Source organism: Elephas maximus, chromosome 25, assembly GCF_024166365.1.
Source record: "Elephas maximus indicus isolate mEleMax1 chromosome 25, mEleMax1 primary haplotype, whole genome shotgun sequence".
Taxonomy (NCBI): Eukaryota; Metazoa; Chordata; class Mammalia; order Proboscidea; family Elephantidae; genus Elephas; species Elephas maximus.
In genome coordinates, this window is record NC_064843.1 from 31,476,817 (window position 1) to 31,503,399 (window position 26,583).

The 26,583-nt window shown below is 41.1% G+C and overlaps 2 protein-coding genes and 1 pseudogene across 8 annotated transcripts in view; 1 reads left to right on the forward strand and 2 right to left on the reverse strand.

Moving 5' to 3' along the window:
- Positions 1–9,857, reverse strand: part of RPRD1B (regulation of nuclear pre-mRNA domain containing 1B) — a 68,006-nt gene extending 58,149 nt beyond the window's left edge. For 2 of the 5 annotated variants that reach the window (XM_049869640.1, XM_049869639.1), the window contains exon 1: positions 9,302–9,854. In XM_049869640.1, coding sequence (XP_049725597.1) covers positions 9,302–9,452 — 151 coding nt within the window. In that variant the 5' untranslated portion in view covers positions 9,453–9,854. Of the gene's footprint in view, positions 1–3,873; positions 4,004–9,301 lie in introns of all 5 variants that reach the window. The other 3 variants (XM_049869637.1, XM_049869636.1, XM_049869638.1) reach the window with 3 other exon arrangements.
- A 20-nt stretch (positions 9,858–9,877) lies between these two features.
- TTI1 (TELO2 interacting protein 1) overlaps positions 9,878–26,583 on the forward strand; it is an 89,599-nt gene continuing 72,893 nt past the window's right edge. For 2 of the 3 annotated variants that reach the window (XM_049869634.1, XM_049869632.1), the window contains exon 1: positions 9,878–9,996. The gene's annotated coding sequence lies outside the window, so the exon portion shown is untranslated. The other variant, XM_049869633.1, reaches the window with a different exon arrangement.
- On the reverse strand, positions 15,246–15,620 carry LOC126067586 (60S ribosomal protein L39-like; annotated as a pseudogene).

The window sequence follows — 26,583 nt, forward strand, 5'->3', positions numbered from 1 at the left end:
GGCAGGCCTTTCTTCCAAAGCACCTCTAGGTGGGTTCGAGCCACCAACTTTTTGGTTAGTAGTCTAGTGCTTCACTGTTTGCGTCACCTAAGGACTCCTAGATATCTTAAAAAAGCCTCAAAATTAGCATGGACAAAACTCTTAGCTTCCTCCACCAAATCTTCATCCCAGTAAATGGCATCGTCAGCCATCCATTTATACTCATGTCAAAACCTAGCAATCATCTTTGATTTCTCTTTTCCCTCACCACGAAACTCCACTTAACTCCCACAGATCCTATCAGTTGTGTGGAAAAAAAAATACCCCAAATTCATCCATAAAGTAAGCACTCAATAAATGGAGTTATTATCATCTCACTCCTTCTGAGTCCTAACCAATCTCTAGCCTGTATTAAGCAGTATCATCCAAATCCATCTGCCTGCCACCTCTCTGGCTTTATAATCTATTCTCCACATCAAGTCAGAAGGATCACTTAAAAATATATGTGTTGCAGATGGCAAAATTGGCATGAAACAAGAGACTGAAAGGGCTGACTCAATAGGGGGACAGCAAGTGGGAGAAGGGAGTAAGATGTATGTAAACTTACATGTGACAGACTGATTGGATTTGTAAATGTTCACTTGAAGCTTAATAAAAGTTAATTAAAAAAAATATATATATATGAGTTGGAATACATAATTTCCCTGCTTAAAAATCCTTCACTGACATCCCATCATAATAAAATCCTAAGTCCTTAGGCTTACAGGAATCTATGTGAATGGTACCTGCCTAGTTCTCTAATCTCATCTGATGCTGCTTTCCCTTTTGTTCACTATGTTCTAACCATACTAGTCTTCATTCTGGTTCTCTTAACATGCCAAGATTGTCCCTGCCTTACGTTATTAACAGCTGTTCTTACCCATACTTCGTATGATTACCTCAAATGTCATTTTCTGAGAGGCCTCCCTTGATCACACTACCTAGAAGAGACTCCCCACCCCCACTCACTCTATAATATCATTCTATTTTATTATGTCCATCGTATCACTCTCTGAAAGTATCTTGCTCATTTACGTGTCTTTGCGTGCCTTGTTCACTGCTGTTCCCCTAGTGTCTGAATCAGTACTTGGCACATAAAAGCCACTCAAAATATGCTGAAAGCAAAATTAAATGCACAAATATTTCCAAGCTGAGAAGAAAACAAGGCAGCACTTGTATGGAAAATAAGCTTGCACTTGGTTAATTAACTGTTATTCAAATTGTGTACCCCCTATGAGCTTGGCAGCTTTCTTTGACTTGAGAAGTTGTTTGTTTTGTTTTTGTGGGGGAGGCAAGAGAAATAGGAGGTTGTCATAAAGACATTTCTTATAAACTTTAGTCAACAGTAATGGCTCAACTACTTTGATCATCAACTGGCCACAGAATAGCTACACAGAAAGCATGTATTATGCTACTCTTATGCTGATGAGGTAAGCCAGCCACTGAAGTGAAGTTGCTGGACTTTCTGTTCAGGAGGGTGCTTGAAAACATGGGTTGTCCTAAACGTAATACCCAAACAGGACCTTAAAAGATCTTGCTTTGTGCCGCTGAGTAGATTCTGACTCATGGTGACCCAATGTGACAGAGTAGAACTGCCCATAGGGTTTCCTAGGCTGTAATCTTTATGGGAACAGCTCATCAGGTCTTTTCTCCCTCGGAGCCACTGGCGGGTACAAACTGCTGACCTTTTGGTTAGCAGTTGAGCACTTAACCACTGTACCACTAGGGCTCCTTTAAAAGAACTACAAGAATGCAACAAAAGAATTGAGTCTACTTCTTTTATTAAGAAAGACCAGCTTTATTTTCCCCACAACGTTATGGAATCTGCCCAGGCATTTTTACAGTGCCTATGGGATAGGTTTTTAGATGTCACCAAGTAGAAATGGAATTTTTAATCCCAGTATTGCTCACTCTCCTTTTCTCACCCCTTTCTACTTATGCTTTGTTGGCTGAATTATCGATTATTAACAATAAACATTACTGATCAATTTTCAAACAAAGTGCTATGTTTACTGGCCCTATAGGAAATTATTTCAGCCAATTCTCTAGAACGCTAAATTAATTAACTCATTCAACAAAAATTTACTGAGTGCCTACTCTGTGCCTGGGCAGACCACAATGTTTCCCAGCTTCTAGGACACCATTCACAACTACATAAATGGTACCCCTAAAGGTACATAAGTCAGCAGCTTTGTAACAGACACTTTGCTAGGTGCTTGGGATACCGCAAAGAACAGGACCAGGTTGGCCCTTAGTTTCATGGGGCTTACAATCTAATATTTTCCAATGAATGGGCAGATTACGAATTTTACTAGGTCCTTTCAAACATACAGAGCAGCCCTGGTGGGGCAGCGGTTACGCGCTCGGCTGCTAACCGAAAGGTTCAAACCTACCAGCCACTCCGAGGGAGAAAGATGTGGTAGCCTGCTTCCATAAAGATTTACAGCCTTAAAAACCCTATGGGGCAGTTCTACTTTATCCTTTAGGGTCGCTATGAGTTTGAATTGGTTCAACGCAATAGGTTTGGTTTGGTTTTTTTCCAGACATACTGTACTATTTTAGCCTCATAACAACTCTAATGAAATAGATGGTGTCATCCCCCTTTTTAATCAATTAGGAAACATGGGCTCCAAAAGTTAAGTAACACAGTCAAAGTCACTAAGACAGTATTTAAGGCAGAGCTACATACAACCAATGTCTAAAAAAGTGTGAAGTGAATCTCTTGAAAACAAGAAAATGCCTATCTCTCCAATTTCAAACAGCTACTCTAGTAGTCTGCTCTAAACACTGTTAGGAAGAGTCAGTATTTTTTACAAGCTAATGACACATTGTGCTTCTTCAGTGTCCATGTTCATTAATACAGAGAGCCAGCTATGCAGCTCACGAGCAAATTAAAAATCTTTTTTCATCTCTAGAAAGCTACATTTCATTTCTTTATTTGGGATTTCTGGTTTTATCTCTTCAATTTTTTCAATTCCTTCATGGAATGCCGCATTTATCTTCGTATTTAAGGCCTTTTACTTACACTTTAGAACTTAGAAAATTTTTTGTTTAACCTGCTAGTCTTCTTTTCATCTTTCCCGATTTCCTTCAGCAAAAATCTATTTATTTTTTGTTACTTGGTCAAGTTCTCCTGGAAAAGAGCCAGTTTTTCCTTGTTCCTCCTGGGTATCTAACTTGGATCTAAAGAAAGCTGCTTGTTGTTAAATGAATAACAATGATTTATAAAATTTTTAATCAAGTTGATGCTTTCTATGATATCGGTATAGATATATGCTATGCCCCAGTCCTCTCTGCCACAAAATACAATAGGAGCAGAGAGTTAATACAGCCAGTGCAAATACTTTCCACACTAATAACTACTATCTTTGCAGATACAGTAGCGACTACTATTTTTAGTGAACTAGACGTTTAGACATCTAGAGGGAAATTAAGTACAAACGAAGGCATAAGCAACTAATTCCTTGCCATTAAGGTTTTGTTATGGAAAGGTTCACTTATACTATGTAGCCATGATTTTTTCTTTTATCATAAGCTAACAAGACAGCTCAGCCAAATCAAGAAAAAATATCATTCTCAGGAAAGCTGTATCATAAATGAATGCATGTAGGGGAAAAGATGTGATTCGAGTGCTAGGCTGAATCCCCTTAATGCAACAAAATGTTTATACGGCTGAGATAGTTCTTAAGGGCCGGGCAAAACATAGATCCACAACTTGCCTCCACAACTTTCTAAAAACTTTTAAAGTACGAAGCTTTCAGTTTACAAATGCTATCACAGAAACACAAAGAACAAAAAGGAGAAAAGGTATTGCATTAAAAAAAAAAAAAAAAGAAACAAACAAACACAACATACCTGGCAACATGAGAAAAAGCATCCACAAGGACAGATTCAAATTCTCTAGTGAATTCGGGTCCTTTCCTTTTACTATTTTGGATGACATCATTTGCTAAGTACAGAAAAGTAAGCTTTCTATTTGATTTGGCTGGAAAAAAAAAAAGAAAAGAAGATAATTTAACTCACACCAACGAAATTCTCATTTCGCAGTTCTTTTGCCCTTGGCTACTCAACAAGAACATTAAGACAACCATTATCTACTTGAACTCAAAGCTGCTATGTGTTTAAAAACAAAAAAACAAGGAACTCAGGAAGATCGCTGAGAAAACAGGTTTGGGAAAACAATTCTGGTGGGGGAGAATGGGCCATCTTCATTTCTGTGTTATTTTAATCAGAGTAATTAATTGACCGAGTGAAAATGAAGATGATCCAAAGAAAAGTTCCTAAAGGATAAACACTCACTATTTTCACAAAGACATGTTAAAACCAAGGCTTTCATTTATTCTACTGCAAAGATGAACATTTCTAACTCACTGTTAATTATCAAATTAAAGAATGAAAGATTATGCTATGTTGCAATTTCAGTAGATTCTTGCACTTTATGCTCCTAAACTGAGAATGTCTTTTGAATACTTCAATAACCATAAACAGTCAATGATACCAACTCTACAATCCAGAGGAATCTCTAGGTATACCAATGGACATTTATTTCAAATACAAATACACATTAATGCTATATCAGTATCAAAAATTTGCACACATCTGAAATCCGGATATTCAAAATTATGACTCCCACAAAAACCATAATTCTTCTCTCTTATACATACCAGATATAGTATTTCTTATTACTCTATATGGTATCATATATCAAAACATAAAAACCTCATGCAATATGTCTGAGTTACAGTTGCTTGGGGGAACATTACTGAATGTCCTGGCTTCTATGCACATAACTTCTCAATCATAAAGGTGCATCACCACCCTTTTTGGTCCTAGTTTTCTTTGAAAAGAAGTAAATAAAAACTTAAATTAGATCTTTCAAAACACCTAGTTTTTTCAAATGTAAAACTACCTGAAAAACTCAAGCGAGATCCATGTCAGTCTTTACACACCTGAATAACTAGTCCCTGCTCCGTTTCTCTCAGAAACCACTTTTCTGTTTCTTCTGAAATGCACATAGCATGTGTAAGTTCTGACACAGCAGGCATAAGAGCTGACATTTTAAAATGTAGCTAGTAGCTGCATGAGAATAACCCAAGTAAAAATCAAGATTTTTTAAGGGATATCATAGTTTAAATTGATGTCTTAAAAAGTGCTCATAATATTAAAAATGGATACCCTGTATTGTATTAACCTTCTGGTAACCTAGTTTAGATGGCCAACCGATGAGAATATTGGGAACTCGATGAGAATATTGGGAACACGGAGCTATCTTGCACTGTTCTAATTGTTATTCAAAAGCAGAACAAAAGTGTCACTAGTTAAAATAGCCCACCATTGCTACAAAGGTATGATTATGGCAAAGACTTTAAAAAAAAAAAAAAAAAAAAGCAAACCTTGTTCTGAGAAGTTGTAGTAATTCAAAACATCAAGTTCATAATGCCATGAAAGCTACTGGATTAAGAAAAAAAAAAAGTTTTAACAAAGCAAATCTGACTAAGTGAAATTTCGTAAATTCCATATACTTCATCTTAAAAAATCCAGAATCCAAGAACTAGATGGTGCCTGGCTACAACGGATGACCGCCCTGACAGCAGAGAATCCCTGATGGAGTAGGAAGGAGAACAGCGGGATGCAGACCTCAAATTCTCGTAAAAAGACCAGACTTAATGGTCTGACTGAGACTAGAGGGTCCCTGCAGGTCACGGTCCCCGGACCTTTTGTTAGCCCAAGACTGGAACCATTCCCAAAGCCAACTCTTCAGACAAGAATTGGACTGGACTATAAGACAGAAAATGATACTGGTGAGAAGTGAGTTTCTTGGCTCAAGTAGACACATGAGACTATGCAGGCAGCTCTTGTCTAGAGGCGAGATGAAAAGGCAGAGGGGACAGGAGCTGGTTGAATGGTTACGGGAAACACAGGGTGGAGAGAAGTATGCTGTCTCCTTAGGTGGAGAGCAGCGAGGAGTACATAGCAAGGTATATGTACGTTTTTGTATGAGAGACTGACTTGATTTATAAACTTTCGCTTAAAGCACAATAAACTACAAAAAAAAAAAAAAAATCCAGAAATCCATATTGTAAAAAGTTAATTTGGCCATTCAAAACCTCATACTTTTTTTGTATTACAAATACAGTATCTGACTAGAGTCAGGTTTTTCACCATCTACAATGTCAATTAATTTCCATCATCCCCAAACTTAATGAAGGGGATTTATTTAGGATAAAACTTTATCCCTCCATCAACAAAAAATTATGGTTGTAGAACATGATTAATGTAACTGATATCACTAAATTGTATAACTGAAAATGTTGAATTGGCAAATGTATTTTACAGAGAGATAAAATCAAACTTGTTGCCATCAAGTTGATTCCGACTCACAGCAACCCTATGTGTAATTTTTTTTTTTTTTTTTTAACAATTAAAAAACCCTGCTGGAAGGACATAGGAATATAATAAAAGTGGTTACAAACAGGGTATGTGTGGAGTGGGAATAGGATAGACATGGACATGGGAAGCAGTGACATCTTTTAATGTACAGCTTTCTATGCCATTTTGATTTTTGACTGAGAATTATCTACTTTCTTAAATTAAATTTATCTATTAAAAAAACCCTTACTCCTCCACATCTAGCATGTAACCGTCAACATAAACACTGTGTATGTAAAGGTGATACAACAAAGCACTAGAGCACTTGAACTCATGCATTCATAATACACACAACACATACACCACATTCCTCCACTCCAGCCCTGGGTGACAACTCACTCGTTCAGACGTCTTTTCAATATGACAAAAGAGGTCCTTTCATTCTCCTACTTATGCTCATTCCAAATTGGTTGAACTAGTTGTTGAGCAAAGTATAAACAACTGGCTGACCAAAAATTTTCACTTGGGTGGTTGTTTTGACATCTAAAGAAAGTTTTACGGTAATTTTGGAAAAAAGCCTATGTATCTGCATTCAGGCTAGGATACAAAAACACCATTAAAATATGTTCATCTAAGACCATTCTGCACCAAACTACTTCATGAAGAACAAGAGACATTCGACTTAGAACTGAGCCCAAAGGAATAAATTAAGAATTCTTCCTAGGAAACTGGAAAGAAAGTAACACATCAGGAATAGAAGGCGCGTTTAAGTGAGAAACAGTGATTTCTGGAAGTCTGGTAAATATTTTGAAAGCAACTCAGAGTCAGTCAGTGAAAAACTTACATAAAGAAAATGACCATAAACAGAAATGTCCACTTCTTAAAGAATCAGGGTGGCCTAGAATCTAAAAGGCCAGTCAGTTTGAACATTAGAACAGAAAATCCTTTTCCACTTTAGTGTGAGGGCATTTTCAATTCACAAAGCAAGCCTGCGTATTAGGAAGTTGCATCTTGATGCCTGGATGGAGCTTCCTCTAGTTCTGCACTGTCCAATATGGTAGCCACAAGCCACATGTGGCTATTTGAGATGGACTGAAATGCTACCTAACACGATCCTGCTGAGGCAATACACGTTTGCCACATCTCAGCACAAGTTACATGAAGGAGGCTCTGGCAGCCCCAGGCTCTACCCCAGTGCCCAGAGGGCTGAGGGGATCCCGTACAGGCCATGATATTCTGGAGTCTCTGCTAGTAGGCTAGAACTGAGTCTGCTGGGGCCGGGGAGGCTCCAAAATTTGGGTTTTGGAGCTTGCCAACCTGACATAGTCTCACCAGCTCTAAGGCCTCGGAAATACCACTTAGCCACTCTGAGCTTCAGTTTCCTCATCTGTAAAGTGGGGAGATACCCTCCACCTCACAGGTAGTAGAGAACACAGGTAAAGTCACTTTCTCTGCTGTCTAGGCTGTCCAGTATAACTCTTAAGCGCCCGTACCATCTCCTCATCCTTCTGTTATGGCACTCACTGGGGTATCAGAGGTGTAGGTGTCCACCTTTCCCCACCAACTGTAAGCAACTTAAGACGAGGACTCTGCCTCACACTGAATAATCAACAGTCCCATCTCACCACAATTAACCAAATGCCTTCACTGTGTCTGACACCACACTAAATGCTCATCTGGATTATTTTGTTTACCGCTCACCACAAGTTGTTGTTTCAGCATCAGTTTTTCCTCATCTGCAAAGATCCTACTTTATTTAAAAAAAAAAAAAACAAACATTGCCACGGAGTCGATTCCAACTCATAGCAACCCTACAGGACTGAGTAGAACCACTCCAAAGGGTTTCCAAGGAGAGGATGGTAGATTCAAACTGCCTGCCTTTTTGGTTAGCAACCATAGCTCTTAACCACTGCGCCACCAAGCCACTTCCTACTTCATAACCCATCGCCGTCAAGTTGATTTCAACTCATTGGGACCATACAGGACAGAGAAGAACTGCCCCATAGGTTTCCAAGGAGTGGCTGGTAGATTTGAACTGCCAACCTTTTGGTTAACAGCCTAATCCTTAACCACTGTGCCACCAGGGCTCCTCCTACTTCATAGGACTCTGAGAATTAAGGAAACAGAGAGACAAGGAGGGTTAAGTTATTCGTATTAGTAAGTGGCAAAGCCAGGCTTAGATTCCAAGCTCTTAGGCTGTGGGGCTAACATACCGTCAAGTGCCCAACCCAGTACTAGGCTGAGCTCAGTGATCTTGAGCAGGGTCTGGAAACTATGGCAGCTGCATGAAAGGAGGGTCCTGAGAGGTAAGGGCTAGTGATGTGGCCCCTTAAACTCTCTAAAATGCTGTTCTGAGGACTGAGCACAAGGACATATATAAAGATCTTAGCATAGTGGCTGGCACAGAATAAAGGCTCTGTAAGTCACAGCTAAGCTTGCCTCCGTTTTATGGATGAGGAAATGAAGGCAAAGAGAGCCCAACATCACTCAGCTAGCAAGTGGTTGGGCCAGGCTCCATCTAGGCAGCTTGACTCCTGAGCCTGCCGACTGTTACTCTGAATGCCCAGCACAGAACCTGGCATATTTAACAGGCTGGCGCCAGTACCCTCCATCGGGCGCTGAAGGCAGCCGAGAAAGTAACATTTAAAAGTGTGAAGAAAATTCTGCGGGGGGAAAGGCTTAATGAACTGGGAGTCTGGGTAGCTGGGCCCTGGTCAGTGGGACCTCGGACAAATGCCTTACACTTTCCTGGGCCTCAGTTTCCCTCTCCGAGAAATGGGGATAACACTATCTCCAGCCTCAGAAGCCCGTGTCTGGAAGGCAAGACTCAATTAAGCAGTAGAGGAGCCTAGGGAGAAGGTGGGGGAGAGAACAATCCGGGATTGAGCCAAGGGGGCGGGGAAGGGGTGTTTACCTTTGCGGAGCTCGCGGTGCCACACCGAGACGATGGGCCCCGCGTGCTTGCGGTGGTGAATGAGCCACAGGGACAGGGTCTGCACGCTCTGCTGAGAGTTGCTCAGCTCCGAGAGCTTCTTCTCTAGAGCTGACTCGGAGAAGGAGGACATGGCGGCGACGGTGAGGGCCGGCAGGGAGCGGCCTGGGCCGCCCAGTGCGGCAGGAAGAGCGACGGCACGAGGCCGAGGCCTCACCTGACAGACTGCCGGACTCTTTACTGACTGACAGATGACTCGGGTGGTAGGTGGGAGGAGGGGATGGGTCACCGCAGTAACAGCCGCCCGCGCAGCCGCCACAAGATGGCCACCCGACCTCTCACCCCGCCGCGAGAGCAGGGTCAAGGGGCAAGAGCCGGAGTAGTTGGGCACCCAGAGGCGTCCGGAGCTGTAGAGAAAAGTCTTTCCAGGACCGGCAGCCTCTCCGAACGTTGCTCAGGGCACTTCGAAGGCGATAAACCCGGCGAGAGGAATCTGTTTCTCGGCTCCCGGAAGGCGCTGTAACCGCTCGCGCCCGTACGCCGGCGCACTGAGTACCGCCGGAACCCTGTCTCCCGCGCCCGCGGAACCTTTCTAGCGCTGTGCGGCGCATTCGTTATAACGTCACTTCCGTCGGGGCGGAGGAGGAGGGAGAGTAAGGGAAAGACTAGAAGACGAGGTAAGGGAAGAGGGGCGAGAGCCGCTGGGAGCCCAGCCGAGTGGGTTCCGGAGAGGGGCCTTGTGGGGACACCAAGGCTGAGGGATCATGGCCTAGGTATGGAGGGAGGGTTTCTTCTTTCACCCGCCAAGCCCCAGGCCGCACTTTCTCTCTGTACATGTCCAGCACTGTGACCGCCGCTTAAAAAGCTTTGATTCCTCCAAGCCACGCACGTGCGCTTTCACCCTTCCGCGCCTCGGCTTTTGTTTTTCTCTCTCCAAAGGTGACGCCGTCTTTCTCACCTACTCAGCCGCCAGGACCCACTCTTTAATGTCCGATTCTGTCCCTTTGTGACAGCACTGCCATGAAACACACCTTGTGCTCTCGACTTCTAATTGGTTGCTTCGTTTAGGCAGTTACAGGAAACCTTTGCCCACTGGGGTTCACCATCCAATTGACGTTTTTCAGCTTTAATATGTTAACCTTTGGTGGGGAAGGGAAATTATCTTACCTTCCCGCTGTGTCTGTCAGCCTCCTTTAAGAAACACTCTTCAAGAATTCTTACTCAATTTTTTTAAAGCTTTAAATTCCAGTGAAAGCAGCAAAGTAGTTTGTCTTTGTAATTACTCTGGGGGAGTAGAGAGGTTACTGCCTTAGTTATCTAGTGCTGCCATAACAGAAATACCGCAAGTAGATGACTTTAACAAGCAAATTTATTCTCTCACAATTCAGGAGGCTAGAAGTCTGAATTCAGGGCACCAACTCCAGGTTGGAAGGCTTTCTGTCTGTCAGCTCTGGGGTAAGGTCCTTGTCATCAATCTTCCTTTGGTGTAGGAGCGTCTTAGCACAAGGAACCCCAGTCCAAAGGACGTGCTTTGCTCCTAGCTCATCTTTCTTGATGGTAATGAGGTCCCTCTCTGCTCAATTCTCTCTTTTATATCTCAAAAGATTGACTCCAGATATAACCTAATCATGTAGATTGTGTCCTGCCTGGTTGACATAACTTCCTCCAATCCTATAGAGGTTAGGATTTACAACACATAGGATAATTACATCAGATCACAAAATGGAAGACAACCACATAATACAGGGACTCATAGCTTCGCTAAGTTGACACACATTTTGGGGGGACAAAATTCAATCTATAACAGTTATCATAGACATAGCAGAATTTTAAGGTTTTCCTTTTTTTTTAATTGTGTTTTAGATGAAGATTTAAGAACAAACTAGCTTCTTATTAAACAGTACACATGTTGTTTTGTGACATTCACTTACAACCCCACCACACCCTCTCTTTTCAACCTTGGGTTCCCTATTGTTACCTCCTGCCTTCTAATCGTTACCTCTGGGCTGGTGTGCCCCTTTGGTCTCGTTTTGTTTTATGGGCCTGTCTAATCTTTGACTGAAGGGTGAACCTCAGGAGTGACTTCGTTACTGACCTAAAAGGGTGTCCAGGTGCCATACTCTCAGGTTAAGGTTTTCTTGATCACCGTGGAACTTCACAGTTGTGGGCAGACCGCAGTTTAGGAGACTTTCTTCTAGTTGGTGCCTCTGTTTTTTGCTCTTACTGTCACTGTATTGTAGTTCTTTGCTTAAATGCCTTTATCCCTTTTCCATACTAAACATGTTGCTGTCGAGTTGATTCTGACTCAGTGACCTATAGGACAGAGTAGAACTGCCACTTAGGGTTTCCAGCCTGTAATTTTTTTTTTGTCCTTTAGATGAAGGCTTACAAAACAAATAAGTTTCTCATTAGACAGTACACATACTGTTTTATGACATTGGTTAACAACCCCACGACATGTTAACACTCTCCCTTCTCAACCTTAGGTTCCTTGTTACCAGGTTTCCTGTCCCCTCCTGCCTTTTAGTCCTTGCCCCTGGGCTGGTGTGCCCCTTTAGTCTTGTTTTGTTTTTATGGGCCTGTCCAATCTTTGGCAGAAGGGTGAATGTCAAGAATGTCTTCATTACTGAGCTGAGTTGAAAGCATGTCTGGGGGCCATACACTCAGGGTTTCTCCAGTCTCTGTCAGGCCAGTAAGTTTGGTCTTTCTTTTTGAGTTAAAATTTTATTCTATATTTTTCTCCAGCTCTGTTCGGGACCCTCTCTTGTGATCCCTGTCGGAGCAGTTAGTGACGGTAGCTGGGCACCATCTAGTTGTACTGGCCTCAGTCTAGTGGAGGCTGTGGTAGTTGTAGTCCCTTAGTCCTCTGGACTAATCTTTCCCTTGTTCCTTTAGTTTTCTTCATTCTTCCTTGCTCCGGAAGGGGTGAGACCAGTAGAATATCCTAAATGTTACAAGCCTGTAATCTTTATGGAAGCAGATTGCCGCATCTTTCTCCCACGGAGCAGCTGGTACATTCGAACCACCAACCCTTGGGTTATAGCAGCTGAGCTCGTAACCACTGCTCCACCAGGACTTTTTCTCCGGATTAGAATCATCATAATCGTACCTAACACTTAGTGAGCGCTTGCTGTGTGCCAGACACTGTGTTTACACATAGTAACTCATTTAATTCTCACAGTAAAGCTCTGAGGTAGGTATTGTATTATCCCCATTTTAAGTGACCTGCCCAAAATCACATAACTAAGATTTGAGGGTAGGGACTGCATTTTATCGATCCCTTTGTCCCCAGCACTTGAGTCATAGCTGATTGAATGAATTAATATAGAAGTGGGTAGCCTAAAATCAGACAGTAACTAGTCATAATTGTAAGCTAGGATTTTTGAATCCAAATCTATACACGATTCTATACTGTAACAATCACGTATTGAGAGCTTTTACACCAAGTCACTGTGTATTAAGTACATTACGTATATTTAATCCTTATAGCCTATAGGATGGGGTTATTATTTGATAAATGAGAAAACATAAAGCGTGGTTAAGTAACCCATCCGAGAGTACACAGCTAGGAAATGGCAGAGCCAAGAGTCAGATTAAGATTATCTGATGTGTGATCCCAGATTCTTCATTCCTGAGCCACTGGTTCATTCATTCATTCAGCAAATAAATTTTGAGCACCTATGTCTGAATCGGAAACCCTGGTGGCATAGTGGTTAAGTGCTACAGCTGCTAACCAAAGGTTTGTCAGTTCAAATCCACCAGGCGCTCCTTGGAAACCGTATGGGGCAATTCTACTCTGCCCTTTAGGGTCATTATGAGTTTGAATTGACTCAAAGCAGTGGGATTGGTTTTGGTTTAGAGGTGCATCAGAAGAAAGGCCTGTTGCTCTACTTTTGAAAAATCAACGATTGAAAACCCTATACAGCACAGTTCTACTCTGACACACGTGAGTTGCCATGAGTCCGAACTGACAGCAACTGGTACTGATAATAGTTAATATGGTTATTCAGGTATTCCATCTCATATTGTGTGAGTTATAGTAATTTGTATTTTTCAAGGAGTTTGCCCATTTGCTCTGTCTCTTAGTGGTCGGTTATGTGTATAAAGTTATTTATAGTATTCCCTTATCTTTTAGACATCTGGAAATGTCTTGATTTCCTCTTCATTTCTGATGAACATTTTTGCTGGGTATAGAATTCTGGATTGACAGTTTTTTTTTTTTTTGTTTAAGTACCTGAAAAATATTGTGCCACTTCCCTCTGGCCTAAATGATTTCTAATGATAAAAGTACTGTCATTCAAATTGTTTTGCCCCTATTAGATGTCATTTTTTTCTGGCTGCTTTCAGGACTTTGTCTTTAGTTTTCAGAAATTTAATTATGAAGTGTATTGATAGTGATTTCTGGGAGTTTATCCTGTTTGGGGCTCACAAATCTTCATGAATCTATAGGTTTACATCTCTTTCCAAATTTGGGAAGCTTTCAGCCATTTTTTCTTCAAGTACTTTTCTCAGCCAGCCTTCTTTTCTGCTCTGAGAACTCTTAGATCTTTCATTTGAGCCTCACGGGTCTTCGAGACTCTGCGTTTGTTTGGCTTTTCAGTTTATGTTTTCTGTCATGTTCAGATTGGGCAATCTCTATTGTTCTGTCTTCCAGTTCACTGATCCCTTCCACCGTGCCCTCCATTCTGCTGTTGACTTTGTCACTGAGCTTTTTTGTGTTACTGTATTCTTTAGTTCTAAAATTTCTATTTGGTTCTTTATATCTTTTGTTTCTTCACTGAGGTTTTCTGTTTTTTCATTTGTTACAAGCATGTTCATGATTGTTTATTGAAGAGTTTTAATCATAGCGTCTGTAATATTTTTGTCAGAGAATTCTAACATCTCTGTTGTCTTGGTGTTGACATCTATTGATTGTCTTTTTTTCATTCATTTTGGGATCTTCTTTGTTCTTGTATGATGAATGATTTTCAGTTGAAACCTGGACATTTTTGTGTTTTGTTGAGATTCTGGCTCTTATTTAAACCTCCCGTTTTAGCTGGTTTTCTCTGGCACTGCTCCAGTAGCGGAAAGGGGGCCTCATTACTGCCAGGTGGAGGTGGAAGTTCAGGTTCTCCACCCACCCTCTACTGACACCCAAGGTGAAGGGGGCTTCTTGTTACTGCTGGGCAGAGGTGGGTGTTCTGACTCCTCATGTGGTCTTCACTGATACTGCAGTGGTGGTGGGGGTGAGGGTCCCTGTGCCTTCTCTGGCACCACCTCGGCGGGGGTGTTGGGGCACCTCATTATAGCTGCATGAAGGTAGAAGTCTACATTCTGCACTGAGCCTTTTTTGGTACAGATTGGGGTGAGCCTGCCGTTTATTTCTGTGGTGTTTGGCTGAAGTAAACCAGTTACTGTCTAAATGTTTTCTGTCTTGCTAGGCTGTGCTTTCCTGGTCCTTTGGCTAGAAAGGGAAGGCTTTTGGGGGGGCTTCTTTTGTCTGCACCTGTTGGTGTTTGGGGTTTCCAGCTTCTTCAGTTCCAAGCCTGAGATATATGAGGTAAAAATAAGCCCAGGGAACTCACCACCAGGTTATTTCTCGGTCCTGAGGCCCCTAGCCAATTTATTTTCTTCCCACATTTTAGAGTCTTAGGTTTGTTTTCCATATAACATCCAGTGTTTTTAGTTGTACTTAGTGGGAAGATAGGAAAAAGTACATCTACTCCATCTTCCTGGAAGCGGAAGTCCTCTGTTTATTTTATATAGATACATGTGTCCTAGAGAGTTTATTTCGATTTCCAGTGCCAGGGCATAATTTGGGGGTGGGGACAGCACTATCATATGTGTTTTTTTTTTTTCCAAATAAAAGGTCACACATATTTATTACTGAATCAACATATTAATGCCAAAGCATAAGAACAAAGGAAGAAACTAGAATTTTCCCAGTACAACATGTTCAATTGTTCAGATAGTGGTGGAATTTTCCACTTGATATGGTAAGATGCTAGTGAACTTGATAGAGCGTAACTCTGTGTGCCATCACGTGTGACCCTTATAGACCCAGGTTGGTTCTTCTCCAGTGTCTCTTGTTGGAGTCATGCCTGATTTTATTACCAGTTTTCATTCAAATCCACTGGGGAATGGGACAATTCTGCCTCTGTTTCTTGGCCAGGAATCTCTTGACCCTGAGAGTCTTCTGAGAAGACCTGGTGAGGATGGGAGGCAGCCATACACACAAAGATGGCAGAGAAGGGGAGAGAGCTATCATATGTATTGTGATGTACACCTTTGGTTAAGAACCACTGTTGTAGAATATACTGCCTCCCAAAGAGCCTCTGGTCTAAGGGGACAGGTACATGGTATAAGTTTAATACAAGGCAGTGTCACAAGCCTTCTATAGAGGAGAGCTGTAAACAGTACTAAGTGAGCCTAGAATAACCTAGTTCTCACAAGACAGGGGAGGGGAACTAGGACTGGAAGGCTTTATGGGAAGTCTCCTGATTCCCCTCCTCCGTATTCTGTCATATGCATTTACTGTTCTGCAGTGCCCTCCTCCTTGCAGGCCTAGACCCTCTGCTTAACTTTGTATCTCCCTTCCCTCTTAAGAGCTTAGCACAATGTATGGCTCCTAGAATATGCAAAGGAAACATTTCTAAGTAGAAGGAGGGATGGCTAGGAAGCAACAAAACTTCAGGGTATGCCAAAGGTTTAATGTTTATCTATCTTCTTTTACTTGTTTATTAAATAAATATTTAGTGAGTGGGAACTGCTTGGCAGACACTGCACCAGATGCTGGGGAAACCACAAATAAGGCTGCAGCAGTTAAGCAGTGTACCATTTGGTTGGAGAGACAAAATAATTTTACCCCAAGACAGTAGTCCTCCAGCTCACTGTGAACGCTACTACCAGATGGGTTATTGAGCATGTACGTCTTTCATCAATGACTCTTGCTCCAGAGCGAGAGTATGTGTGTATGTAGAGTGTATATAGTGCAGGATTCTCAAACCTGACTGGTCGTCAGACTGACCTTGTGAAATTTTAAAATCATAGACCCAACCATGACACCCCCTCGCCTCAAATACTGATTCTGATTCAGTAGATCTGGTGTGGGCCCAGGAATCTATATTTAAATGGTTTCTTCTTGATTCTGATAAACAGGTTTGGAACTTTTGAAAGAGTACATATAGCCCTTGGAGTCAGACAGGCTTGAGATGAATCCATGTAACACCTGATTGCTGTGTGACCTTGGGCATCTTAACCTCTCTGAGCCTTGGGTTACTCAGCTGTGGGTAAGAAATTTATATCCACAAAATACCTAGCAGTAGCACATTGCCTTGCATATGGTAGGTTTTTTCCAACAAATATCAGTTCTCTTCTTCCCATTCAAGAACTTGTGTTGGCAATTCTTATGGCTGAACTCTTGTCTCTGAGATCTAAACCCAGTCTTCCTATCCGTATGTTCAGACTTAGAAGTTTAAAAAAAAAAGAAGTTTAGAGATCATTTTATCCATCAAGTTTATGTTATGTTGAAGGAACGGAAATTTATGGCAATCACACAGCCAGGTACTGTAAGAGCCAGGACTAGATCCCAGATAGTCACATTCCTGTCTCACACTTATTCCATCCCTGTTTTGGAAACATAGCCTCAAAGTAGGCTGGGGTACAATCAAAATCTAGAACAGCGATTGCTCCCCAGGAATGAATTTAGCACAATCTAGAGATCAACTGCCTGTAGGAATAACCCACCCCAGAGAGGAGTATGGCAGCTTTTATCCAGAATCCCGTTCAGGCATAGGTGATATCAGAGCTCAACCAGTGAGGGAACTAGACCTTGGCCTCTGGTGACTGAGTCAAGCGTTCACAGTATTAAATATCTGCTATGTCCAGAAGCAGTAAACAAATAAGTAGATATCTGGTTTGGTGGGTGGTGCACAGTGCTATGGAAGAAAATTTAAAAGTCTGGAAAAGGGGATAGGGAGGGAATGCCAGGGTGAGGAGGAGTTTCAGTTTTATACAGAATGATCAGAGAAGGACTCACTGAGAATTCACATTTCAGCAAAGTTCTGAAAGCAGCGAAGGACCAAGCCATCAGGATGTGTGGGAAAACAGCAAGTGCAAAGGCCTGGAGTCTGTGATTTCATCAGAAGAACACCCTGGCTAGGGTGACTGGCTTACTTGCCGTGATGACATCTCTACCTCGTCCCTGCCTTTAGGTCTGGCTTTTCTTCCATCTGGCCTTTGCTCATGGCAGGCCTTCTACCTTGAGCCGCCTTCCTGATCAGCCCCGAGTGTGTGGTCTCCCCACCCCAACAAATACTTCTTCCATGAGCGCTTTTCTGTTGTGTTTTTCCGTTTTCCAGATTCCTTTTGTACTTCTTGTTTAATTTTTTTCTTCCTTTTTCTTTTCTTGATTGTATAATACAATAAGTGCCTTGTGATCAATGGTCTTATTGTTTAAGTGCCTGTAAAGTGTAACACCGTGTCCTGTACAGATCGACCCATTTGTCTTCACCCATGGCCCAGGGAGCTTACATAGCCCGTGCATATGACAAGGCAGAGAGCGATGAGGCAGTTGAGGAGACTGCCAGGGGTGATTCATGCTCTCCAATTGCATATCTCTTCCCCCACCTTTCCCCCCCGCCCCCCTACCTCTCCAGTGGCTGCTTCCCAGGCCCACACTGGGTACACTGAACCAGGAAAGGTTTAGATTGTTGTTGTTATTGTTTGGTGTCATTGAAGAGGTTCCAAATCATAGCAACCCTATGCACAGCAGAATGGAATGCTGCTCCAGTCCTGCGCCATCCTCACACTCCTTGTTATGCTTGAGCCCATTGTTTCAGCCACCGTGTCAATCCGTCTCCTTGAGGGTCTTCCTCTTTTTTGCTGACCTTCTACTTTACCAAGCATGATGTCCTTCTCCAGGGACTGATCCTTCCTGATAACATGTTCAAAGTATAGGAGACAAAGTCTCACCATCCTTGCTTCTCAGGAACATTCTGGCTATATTTCTTCCAAGACAGATTTGTTCCTTCTTTTGGCAGCCCATGGTACATTCAGTATTCTTCGCCATCTCCACATTCAAAGTTTGCAATTCTTCTTCAAGTCTTCCTTATTCATTGCTCAGCTTTCACATGCATATGAGGCAATTGAAAAAACTGTAGGTTGGGTCAGGCACACCTTAGTCTTCAAGGTGACCTCTTTGCTTTTTAACACTTCAAAGAGGTCTCTTGCAGCAGATTTGCCCAATGATTTCTTGACTGCTGTTTCCATGGGTGTTGATTGTGAATCCAAGTAAATGAAGTCCTTGAAAACTTTAGTATTTTCACTGTTTATCTTGATGTTGCTTAAATTTAGCAGTCGAGAACTGTTTCTTCATTCTTATGCTTATTCAGTCATTGTCTGCCACAGTTGAACTCTGGGTTGTTTTCCCTACTCACCCAGAAGATCAGCTTTTGTTCTGAATGGCTCATCCCAGGATCACTTTCTGGGCCACAGTGCCCTTAATTGCTGTCAGCTGTATAAACATTAAACTTGACTTCACCGACTTAAATAATCAGAGTTGTGCATAGAATCTAGGACACCTGACATTCTAAATCTCTCTAAAACAGTTCCTTCTGTAATTGACATATTGTCACACAAGTGCGATTTCATGGCCATCCTATAAAGCTATATGATGGCCTTTTATAGTTGTGTCAAAGTAGCGATGTATTGTACTGTCTCTCTTACAAAAAGCTGGTTTATATATTTCTGAGCCTATATCCCATTCTTGTTCATATCTCTGTGCTAGATCATAGGACATATATTAGTTCACTTTTAAAATAATAGATATTGCCAACATTTTTCCAAAGTGGTTGTACCAGTTTACTGAAAACCCAAACCCATTGCCATCGAGTCGATTCCGACTCATAGCAACCCTATTGGACAGAGTAGAACAGCCCCATAGGGTTTCCAAGGAGCACCTGGTGGATTTGAAATCTGATCTCTTAGGTTAGCAGCCATAGGTCTTAACCACTATGCCACTAGCATTTCCTGTACCAGTTTACACTCCCACAAAAACTGAATGAGAGTTCTGATGGTTTCATATTTTTGGCAACACCTGGTTTTTTTTTGTTTTTTTCTTTCCTTCTTTTTTCAAGTTAGCCCTACTGGTGGGTATATAATGGGATTGCATTATGATTTTATATTGCATTTTCTTGACTAATGGCGGTCAGTGTCTTTTATCTGTTTACTAGCCATTTGTATATTATCTTTTGTGATATGTTTTCAGGTTCTCTTCCGTGTTTCTGTTGGGTTGTCAGTCTTAATCATTTGTAAGAATCTTTTATATATTCTGGATATGAGTGTTTGGTGAGTTATAGCAAATACCTTCCCTCACTTTATGTGACTCTCATAGTGGTGCCTTTTGATGAACAGTTGTTAATTTTTTAATGTAGTCCAATTTAGCCATTTTTTTCCTTTTATGGTTAACCCTTTTTGGTATCCTGTTTAAGAAATCTTTGTCTACTCCAAGATCACAGATAATCTTCTCTATTTTCTTCAGAAAGCCTGTTTTACATTTCACATTTAAATCTACAGCACACCTGGGATTGATTTTTGGTGTGGGATGGAGTCAAAATGTGTATATATATGGAGTCTCTGGGTGATGCACATGCTTAAGCGCTTGACTTTTAGCTGAATGGTTGGCAGTTTGGACCCACCCACTATCTGATTTCAAGATCTACTGTAAAGGTACAATAATTAAAGATAGTGTGGTATTGGCATAAAGAAGACAGATTAGTAGAACAGAAGAGAGTTAAAAAATAGTCCCACACATACATTAGGGAGTCCAGAAATAGAGCCACATACCTGACAAAGGTGACACTGCAATGAAGTGGGGGAGAGAATGATCTTTTCAATTAAAGGTGCTAGGTCACTTGGCTATCTATATTTTTTAAAAATACATATATATGTATATGTATTTTATATATGTGTGTGTGTGTCTGTACACCCAATCCTCACTTATCGATATGGTTAGGTTTCAAAGACCAGGTCATTGTGAAAAATCAGCGTTATGTGAAAATGAAGGATGACCACATCATATCACAAAATGGAGGGTGACTACGTCCTTATATAACTGCCAAACCTGATTTAATGTAATCACTCTTAGAGTTGGGCTTCTGTCTACCATCTGGCCATTTGTTATCTATTTGAACCACCTGTTTTGCTTTCTTACCTTTTCTTGGATTAATAGAAATATTTATTATCCTGTTTTTATGCTTTATTAACTTGTTAGGTATTTAAATTCTTTTGCAATTCTTTTAGAGCTTACCCTACAGATTTCAACACATTCTTGACATGTTACAGTCTGGGCCTAATGCGAGTTACTTCACCACCTCCTGACACTGCTAGAATCTTCAAACACTTAAATCGTTTCATTACTGTTTTGCATTTTAGTATTGTATCTACTTAAACTATAAAAGACATAATTATTGTTTTGTACAATTAATACTCTTTTATGTTGCCCTATTCCAGTGTTCTTCATTTCCTTCTACAATTCTGTATTTCTGTCAGGATTCATTTTCTCCCTTTAGTTTTTCTTTTAGTGTAGGCCTGATAGCAATGGATCGCCTCATTTTTGTTTATCTAAAATCATCCTTATTTTATCGTCATTTTTTTTTAATCTTCATTTTTGAAAGATATTTTCGTTGGGCGTATGATTCATGGTTTTTAGTTTTTTTTTTTTTTCCAGCACTTTAAAGATATCTTTCTATTGTCTTCTGAATTTCATCATTTCTGTTGAGAAGTCAGCTGTCTTATTGTTCTGCAGTTTGACTATGAAGTGTTTGTATATACTTTTCTCTGTATTTTTCAGGCTTAGGATTTGTTTCGCTTCTTGAATCTTTGAGTTGATGTCTTTCATTTGTTTTGGACAGTTCTCAGCCATTACTGTTTGAACATTGCCTCAGCCCTATTCTCTCCTCCTGACCTTCTGGAACTTATTTATTTATATGTTGTTGTTGTTAGGTGCCATCGAGTTGATTCCAACTCATAGCAACCCTATGTACAACAGAAAGAAACACTGCACCATCCTGCACCATCCTGACAATCGTTGCAGCCACTGTGTCAATCCATCTCATTGAGGGTCTTCCTTATTTTTTTCTGACCTTCTACTAAGGATGATGTCCCCCTCCAGGGACTGGTCCCTCCTGATAACATATCCAAAGTACGTGAGATGAAGTGTCACCATCCTCGCTTTCAAGGAACACTCTGGCTGTGCTTCTTCCAGAACAGACTTGTTCATTCTTTGGCAGTCCATAATATATTCAGTATTCTTCACCAATACCATAATTCAAAGGGATCAATTCTTCTTTGGTATTCCTTATTCATTGTCCAGCCTTTCACATGCATATAAGGCAATTGAAAATACTATGGCTTGGGTCAGGCATACTTTAGTCCTCAAGGTGACATCTTTGGTTTTTAATACAGATAGGTCTTTTGCAGCGTATTTGACCAATGCAATATGTTGTTTGAGTTGTTGAATGCTGCTTCCGTGGGCATTGGTTGTGGGTCCAAGTAAAATGAAATCCTTGACAACTTCAATATTTTCTTTTTATCATGATGTTTCTTACTGGTCCAACTGTGAGCTTTTTTTATTTTCTTTATGCTGAGGTATAATCCATATTGAAGGTTGTAGTCTTTGACCTTCATCAGTAAGTACTTCAAGTCCACTTCGCTTCCAGCAAAGAAGGTTGTATCATCTACACATCGCAGGTGGTTAATGAGTCTTCCACCAATCCTGATGCGACATTCTTCTTCATATAGCTCAGCTTCTTAGATTTATTTGCTTAGTGTACAGATTGAATAAGTATGGTGACGCACACCTTTCTTGATTTTAAACCATGCCGTATCCCCTTGGTCTTTTGGAACAACTGCCTCTTGGTCTGTGTACAGGTTCCACATGAGCACAATTAAGTGTTCCGGGATTCTCATTCTTTGCAATGTTATCCATAATTTGTCATGATCCACGCAGTCGAATGGCTTTGCATAGTCAATGAAACAGGTAAAATCTTTCTGGTATTATCTGCTTTCAGCGAAGATCCATCAGACATCAGAATGATATCCCTCATTCCACATCCTCTTGCATGTGTGATATTAATGATATTGTTAGTTAATTTCCGCATTCAGTTGAATCACCTTTCTTTGGAATGGGCAGATATATATCTCTTCTAGTGGGTTAGCCAGGTAGCTATGTTCCAAATTTCTTGGCATAGATGAGTGAGCACCTCCAGTGCTGCATCCTTTTGTTGAAATATCTCAATTGGTATTCTCTTAATTCCTGGAGCCTAAATTCCTGAAGAATTCCATGTTAGATCTTTCAGTATATTCTATATGTCTCTTACATTGTCTGTATTTACCTTTCTTTTTTTTCTCTGCTTGAATTTGGTTATTTTTTATTGACTTGTCTTCCATTTCTTGTCTGCTAAGTCCAATTTGCTATTAAAACCTTTCAATGAGTTCTTAATTATATACATTATATTTTTCAGTTTTAGGATGTTCATTTGATAATTTATAGATAGATTTAAATCCAATTCTGTGATAAAATTCTTCATCCTTTCATTAACTTTTATTGTTGTAATTTACTTGGCTTTTTCTAGTGATCAGCAGGATTATTGGCCTGCTGCATGCTACTACATGTTACATGAAAGCAGAACCTGTACAGATATTTTTGAGCGCTTACCATGTGCCAGATGCTCTTCTAGGTTTTTGGCATAGGATTGTCTCTGCCCTCAAAAGAGCCCCCAGTTTAAAGTAGTTCAGACAGACATATACACAAAAGGCACAGTGTGCTGAGTACCATAACAGAGGTGTATACAGTGGGAAGACAAAGGGGGCGAATGTGAAGCAACAACGCCTGTTTTGAAAACTGCAAGGTTTGTGATTTTATATGGTTACAGTTTAAGAGGGCAAGCGGTGGGGCGAAGAGAGATGAGACCGGAGAGGTAGGCAGAGGCCCGATGGCGAAGGGCCTTGTATGCCATGGTAAAAATGTGTTTGTGCTTTCAGCCGGCTGTGGAGAGCAAGTGATGAATTTTAAGCATGGAGAAGTGCAATCAGATATTTGTCTTAGAAAGATCATGTGTCAGTTTGAAATGTGGGCAAGCACACAAGACAAGGGGCCGGGGAAGAAACTTCACGGTTGGCCCAGCGTTAAGTAGGTGACGATCAGCAGCAGATTTGAAAGACGTTGAAGGGATAGAATTGATGAAATCTATGGAACGAAGAGGAAAGTGAAGAAAAGCAGAGATTCCAAGGTTTCTGTCTTGGGTGAGGACGAGGTGGACAATGATACGATAGTCACAAAGGACATACAGTAGAAAGAAGAGATGAGTTCAGTTTTGGACATGCTAAGTGTTCCCATTTCATTAGCTCTGTTACAATTTTTATCATATAACCTGAGAACATAGTTTGAGAACCTCTACCCTAGGGGGTCCCAAGGTGTCATCTTAAAACTCCTGAGGTAGTTAAGAGAGATGCAGTGCTCCAGGCCATTGACTTATTCCCAGCTTTAACTAGAGACTTTCTGATTTTATCTGCTTTATATATTTTTTTATATATCAGGTTGTCACTTAATTTTTTTAAGAAAGTTTTCCATGGCTAAAAGAAAAAACATTACTCACCAATGTTTCGTTTGTAATTAGTCCGCCTTAGGTATCTGTTCTAAATCATTTATTCTTTGAATAGTACTTTCTTAAGTATCTTCCTCTGGTAGGGTATATAGGTGATATCTCTGTGACTCCTTGCATACTGTTCTTTCACCCTGACAGGTGTATAGGTTTTGGGGGGCCACAGTTCTTTATTTGAGGTCAGTAGATGCTATTCCACTGTCTTCTAGCATGAATTGTTACAAATGAGAAGTCCAATTCAGTTATTTGTTGTTTCTTCCTAAAGGCATATATGATTTTTTTCTCTTTTTTTTTTTAGAGTTCAGGAACGTTACCAGAATGTGGCTAGGCATGTATCCTTCAATGTTTTTTAATCCCCAGATAAATCTTTCTGGAGTCCAGGGAAGTGTTTTATTGTTATTTATTATTTTAGCTCCTCCATTTGTTCCTTTTTCTCTTCCCAGCATTCCCAGTTGTTTACGTTGGTTCTCCCAGATCTGTCTTCCACGTTTCACGATTTCCATCACTTTGTATTCCTGCTCACAGTTTTAAGATAGTTCTGTTCGATCTTCCAGGCCACTAATGGGATCTCAGAATTCAGCTTCCCTTTTTATTTTATCAGTTGAGCTTTTTTGGTGTGGAAAATCAAGTTTTTAATTCTAAAAATATCTTTAGTGTTATAATTAAACTTCCTTAGTTGGTCTTTTTTTTTTTTTTTCTTTCAGCTTTTTGTCCGTCTCCTCTAATAGTTCTGTTCATTTAAGATTCACTTTCTCACAGAGTGCTTTATTTACATTTTCTGCCTCTAGCTGCTGGCACAGTGGTTAAAAACTTGGCTGCTAACCAAAAGGTTGGCAGTTCGAATCCACCAGCTACTCTTTGGAAACCCTATGGGGCAGTTCCTCTCTGTCCTAGAGGGTCGCTATGAGTGAGAACCGACTCAACGGCAACGGGTTTGGGTTTTGCTTTTACCTCTGGCTACTGTCCCACTAGGTGGTTATTTTTCTTTCCTGCTTATTGATCCAGCTACCTCAGGAAGGGATGGCTCAGCAGCCTCTGGTGCATCAGTGTGTGTGCCGGTGCTAACGGTGTCACTAGTCCCAGACCAAGCTCTAATAGGAAGGTTTCCGGCCTCCATACCTGGTGTTTTCCTGTCCTGAGAAAGAGAAGATTCAAGCTGCATCCCTTGCTCAGATTCTTAGGGGCCACAGTGACCAGGAGATCCCCACCAAGGACCCTCACAGAGACCAGCAGTGCTGTCCTCACAGGGGTCATGTTGCTCAGTGGGCCAAACTTTCTCTAGGGTATGAGAGTCCTGATTGTTGCCCTGGAGCCCTCTCCTGACTCAGGGAAAACCCAGCATCAGCTGTCTCTGGATTGAACAGGTCTATTCTCTATGAGGAGAAATTCAAAGTCACCAGGCATCACTTGGCTGCCAGCTCTACAGCCACAGGGTTCAGGAGAGTTTGTTGGATTGGGGCAGGGGAAGGGAGCAGGAACACTTTCTTGTCATCGTCTTTTTCTGAAGCCCTCAGCAAGTAGAACCAAAAGGAGTTAAAAAGAAAGGAAAAAAGGAACACCACTAGACTAGGTGATCTGTAAGCCATCATTTTACAGCTGTGCACATTTACAGTCTCCAGCTTCAGTTCAGTCCTCAGTACCCTTGAGCCACACTTTTAGGTCTTCCCAGCCTGCTCTGCTTCCCCAAAGGGGATATTTGAGACTTTGATTTCTCTCCTCAAGCCCCCTGCTTATCCCCCTTCTTGTTTACTGTCAGCCCATGACTTTGAATTTCTCCTCACAGAGAAAAGAATGTCAGCTGTTACATTGCTCAGCTTCTTTGCTTACCTATAAACCTGTCTCCTTTCACTGCCTGGCTGCCTGTCACCTGTCTTTCCATCCTGCATGACTCTGTGAAAGCGTGTGATAGCATGTGCTCCTGGTTTCCCCGTTTCTCTGCTTTGCTTTTAGACTCACCCAGCCCTGATCCTTCTCCCACAGTACTGGCTGCCAGGGAATCTTTCTAATGCATAAAGTTGATCATATCATCCCCTGCTTAAAACCATTCAATGACAAGAACAGGTAAAACTAATCTGTAGTTAGTGGTGAAGGTTGTACAGCATTGCAGATGTAATTCATGCCACTGAATGGTATACTTTAAAAATGGCTAAAATGGAGGAAAAAACAACGAATCTGTACTGTAGTGATAGGAACCAGAATGGTGGTTACCTGTGAGCAGAGGAAGTTAGAAATTGTGAAATGGCATGAGGGAGCCTTCTAGAATGCTAGACATATTCTATATCTTGATTTGGGTCTATACATACATAAAAATCCACTAAGCTTTATATTAAGACTAGTGCATTTTCCCCTATGTATGTTACACCTCAGTTCAAAATAAAATAAAACCTTCAGTGGCACCTTGTCATTTCCGTAGGTTAAAATCCAAACTTTTTAAAAGAACTCACAGCTTCCTATTGATTCCTACCTTAAGTCTTGACTCAAGCACCTTCTCTCTGTGAAACCCATCCTGACTTTCCCAGGGTTGTAACACAGTAGTTTATTTCCATCTAGTACTGTAAGCATTAAAGAAAAAAAAAAAAAACAGCTGCTATCGAGTTGATTCCAACTCATTGCCACCCATGT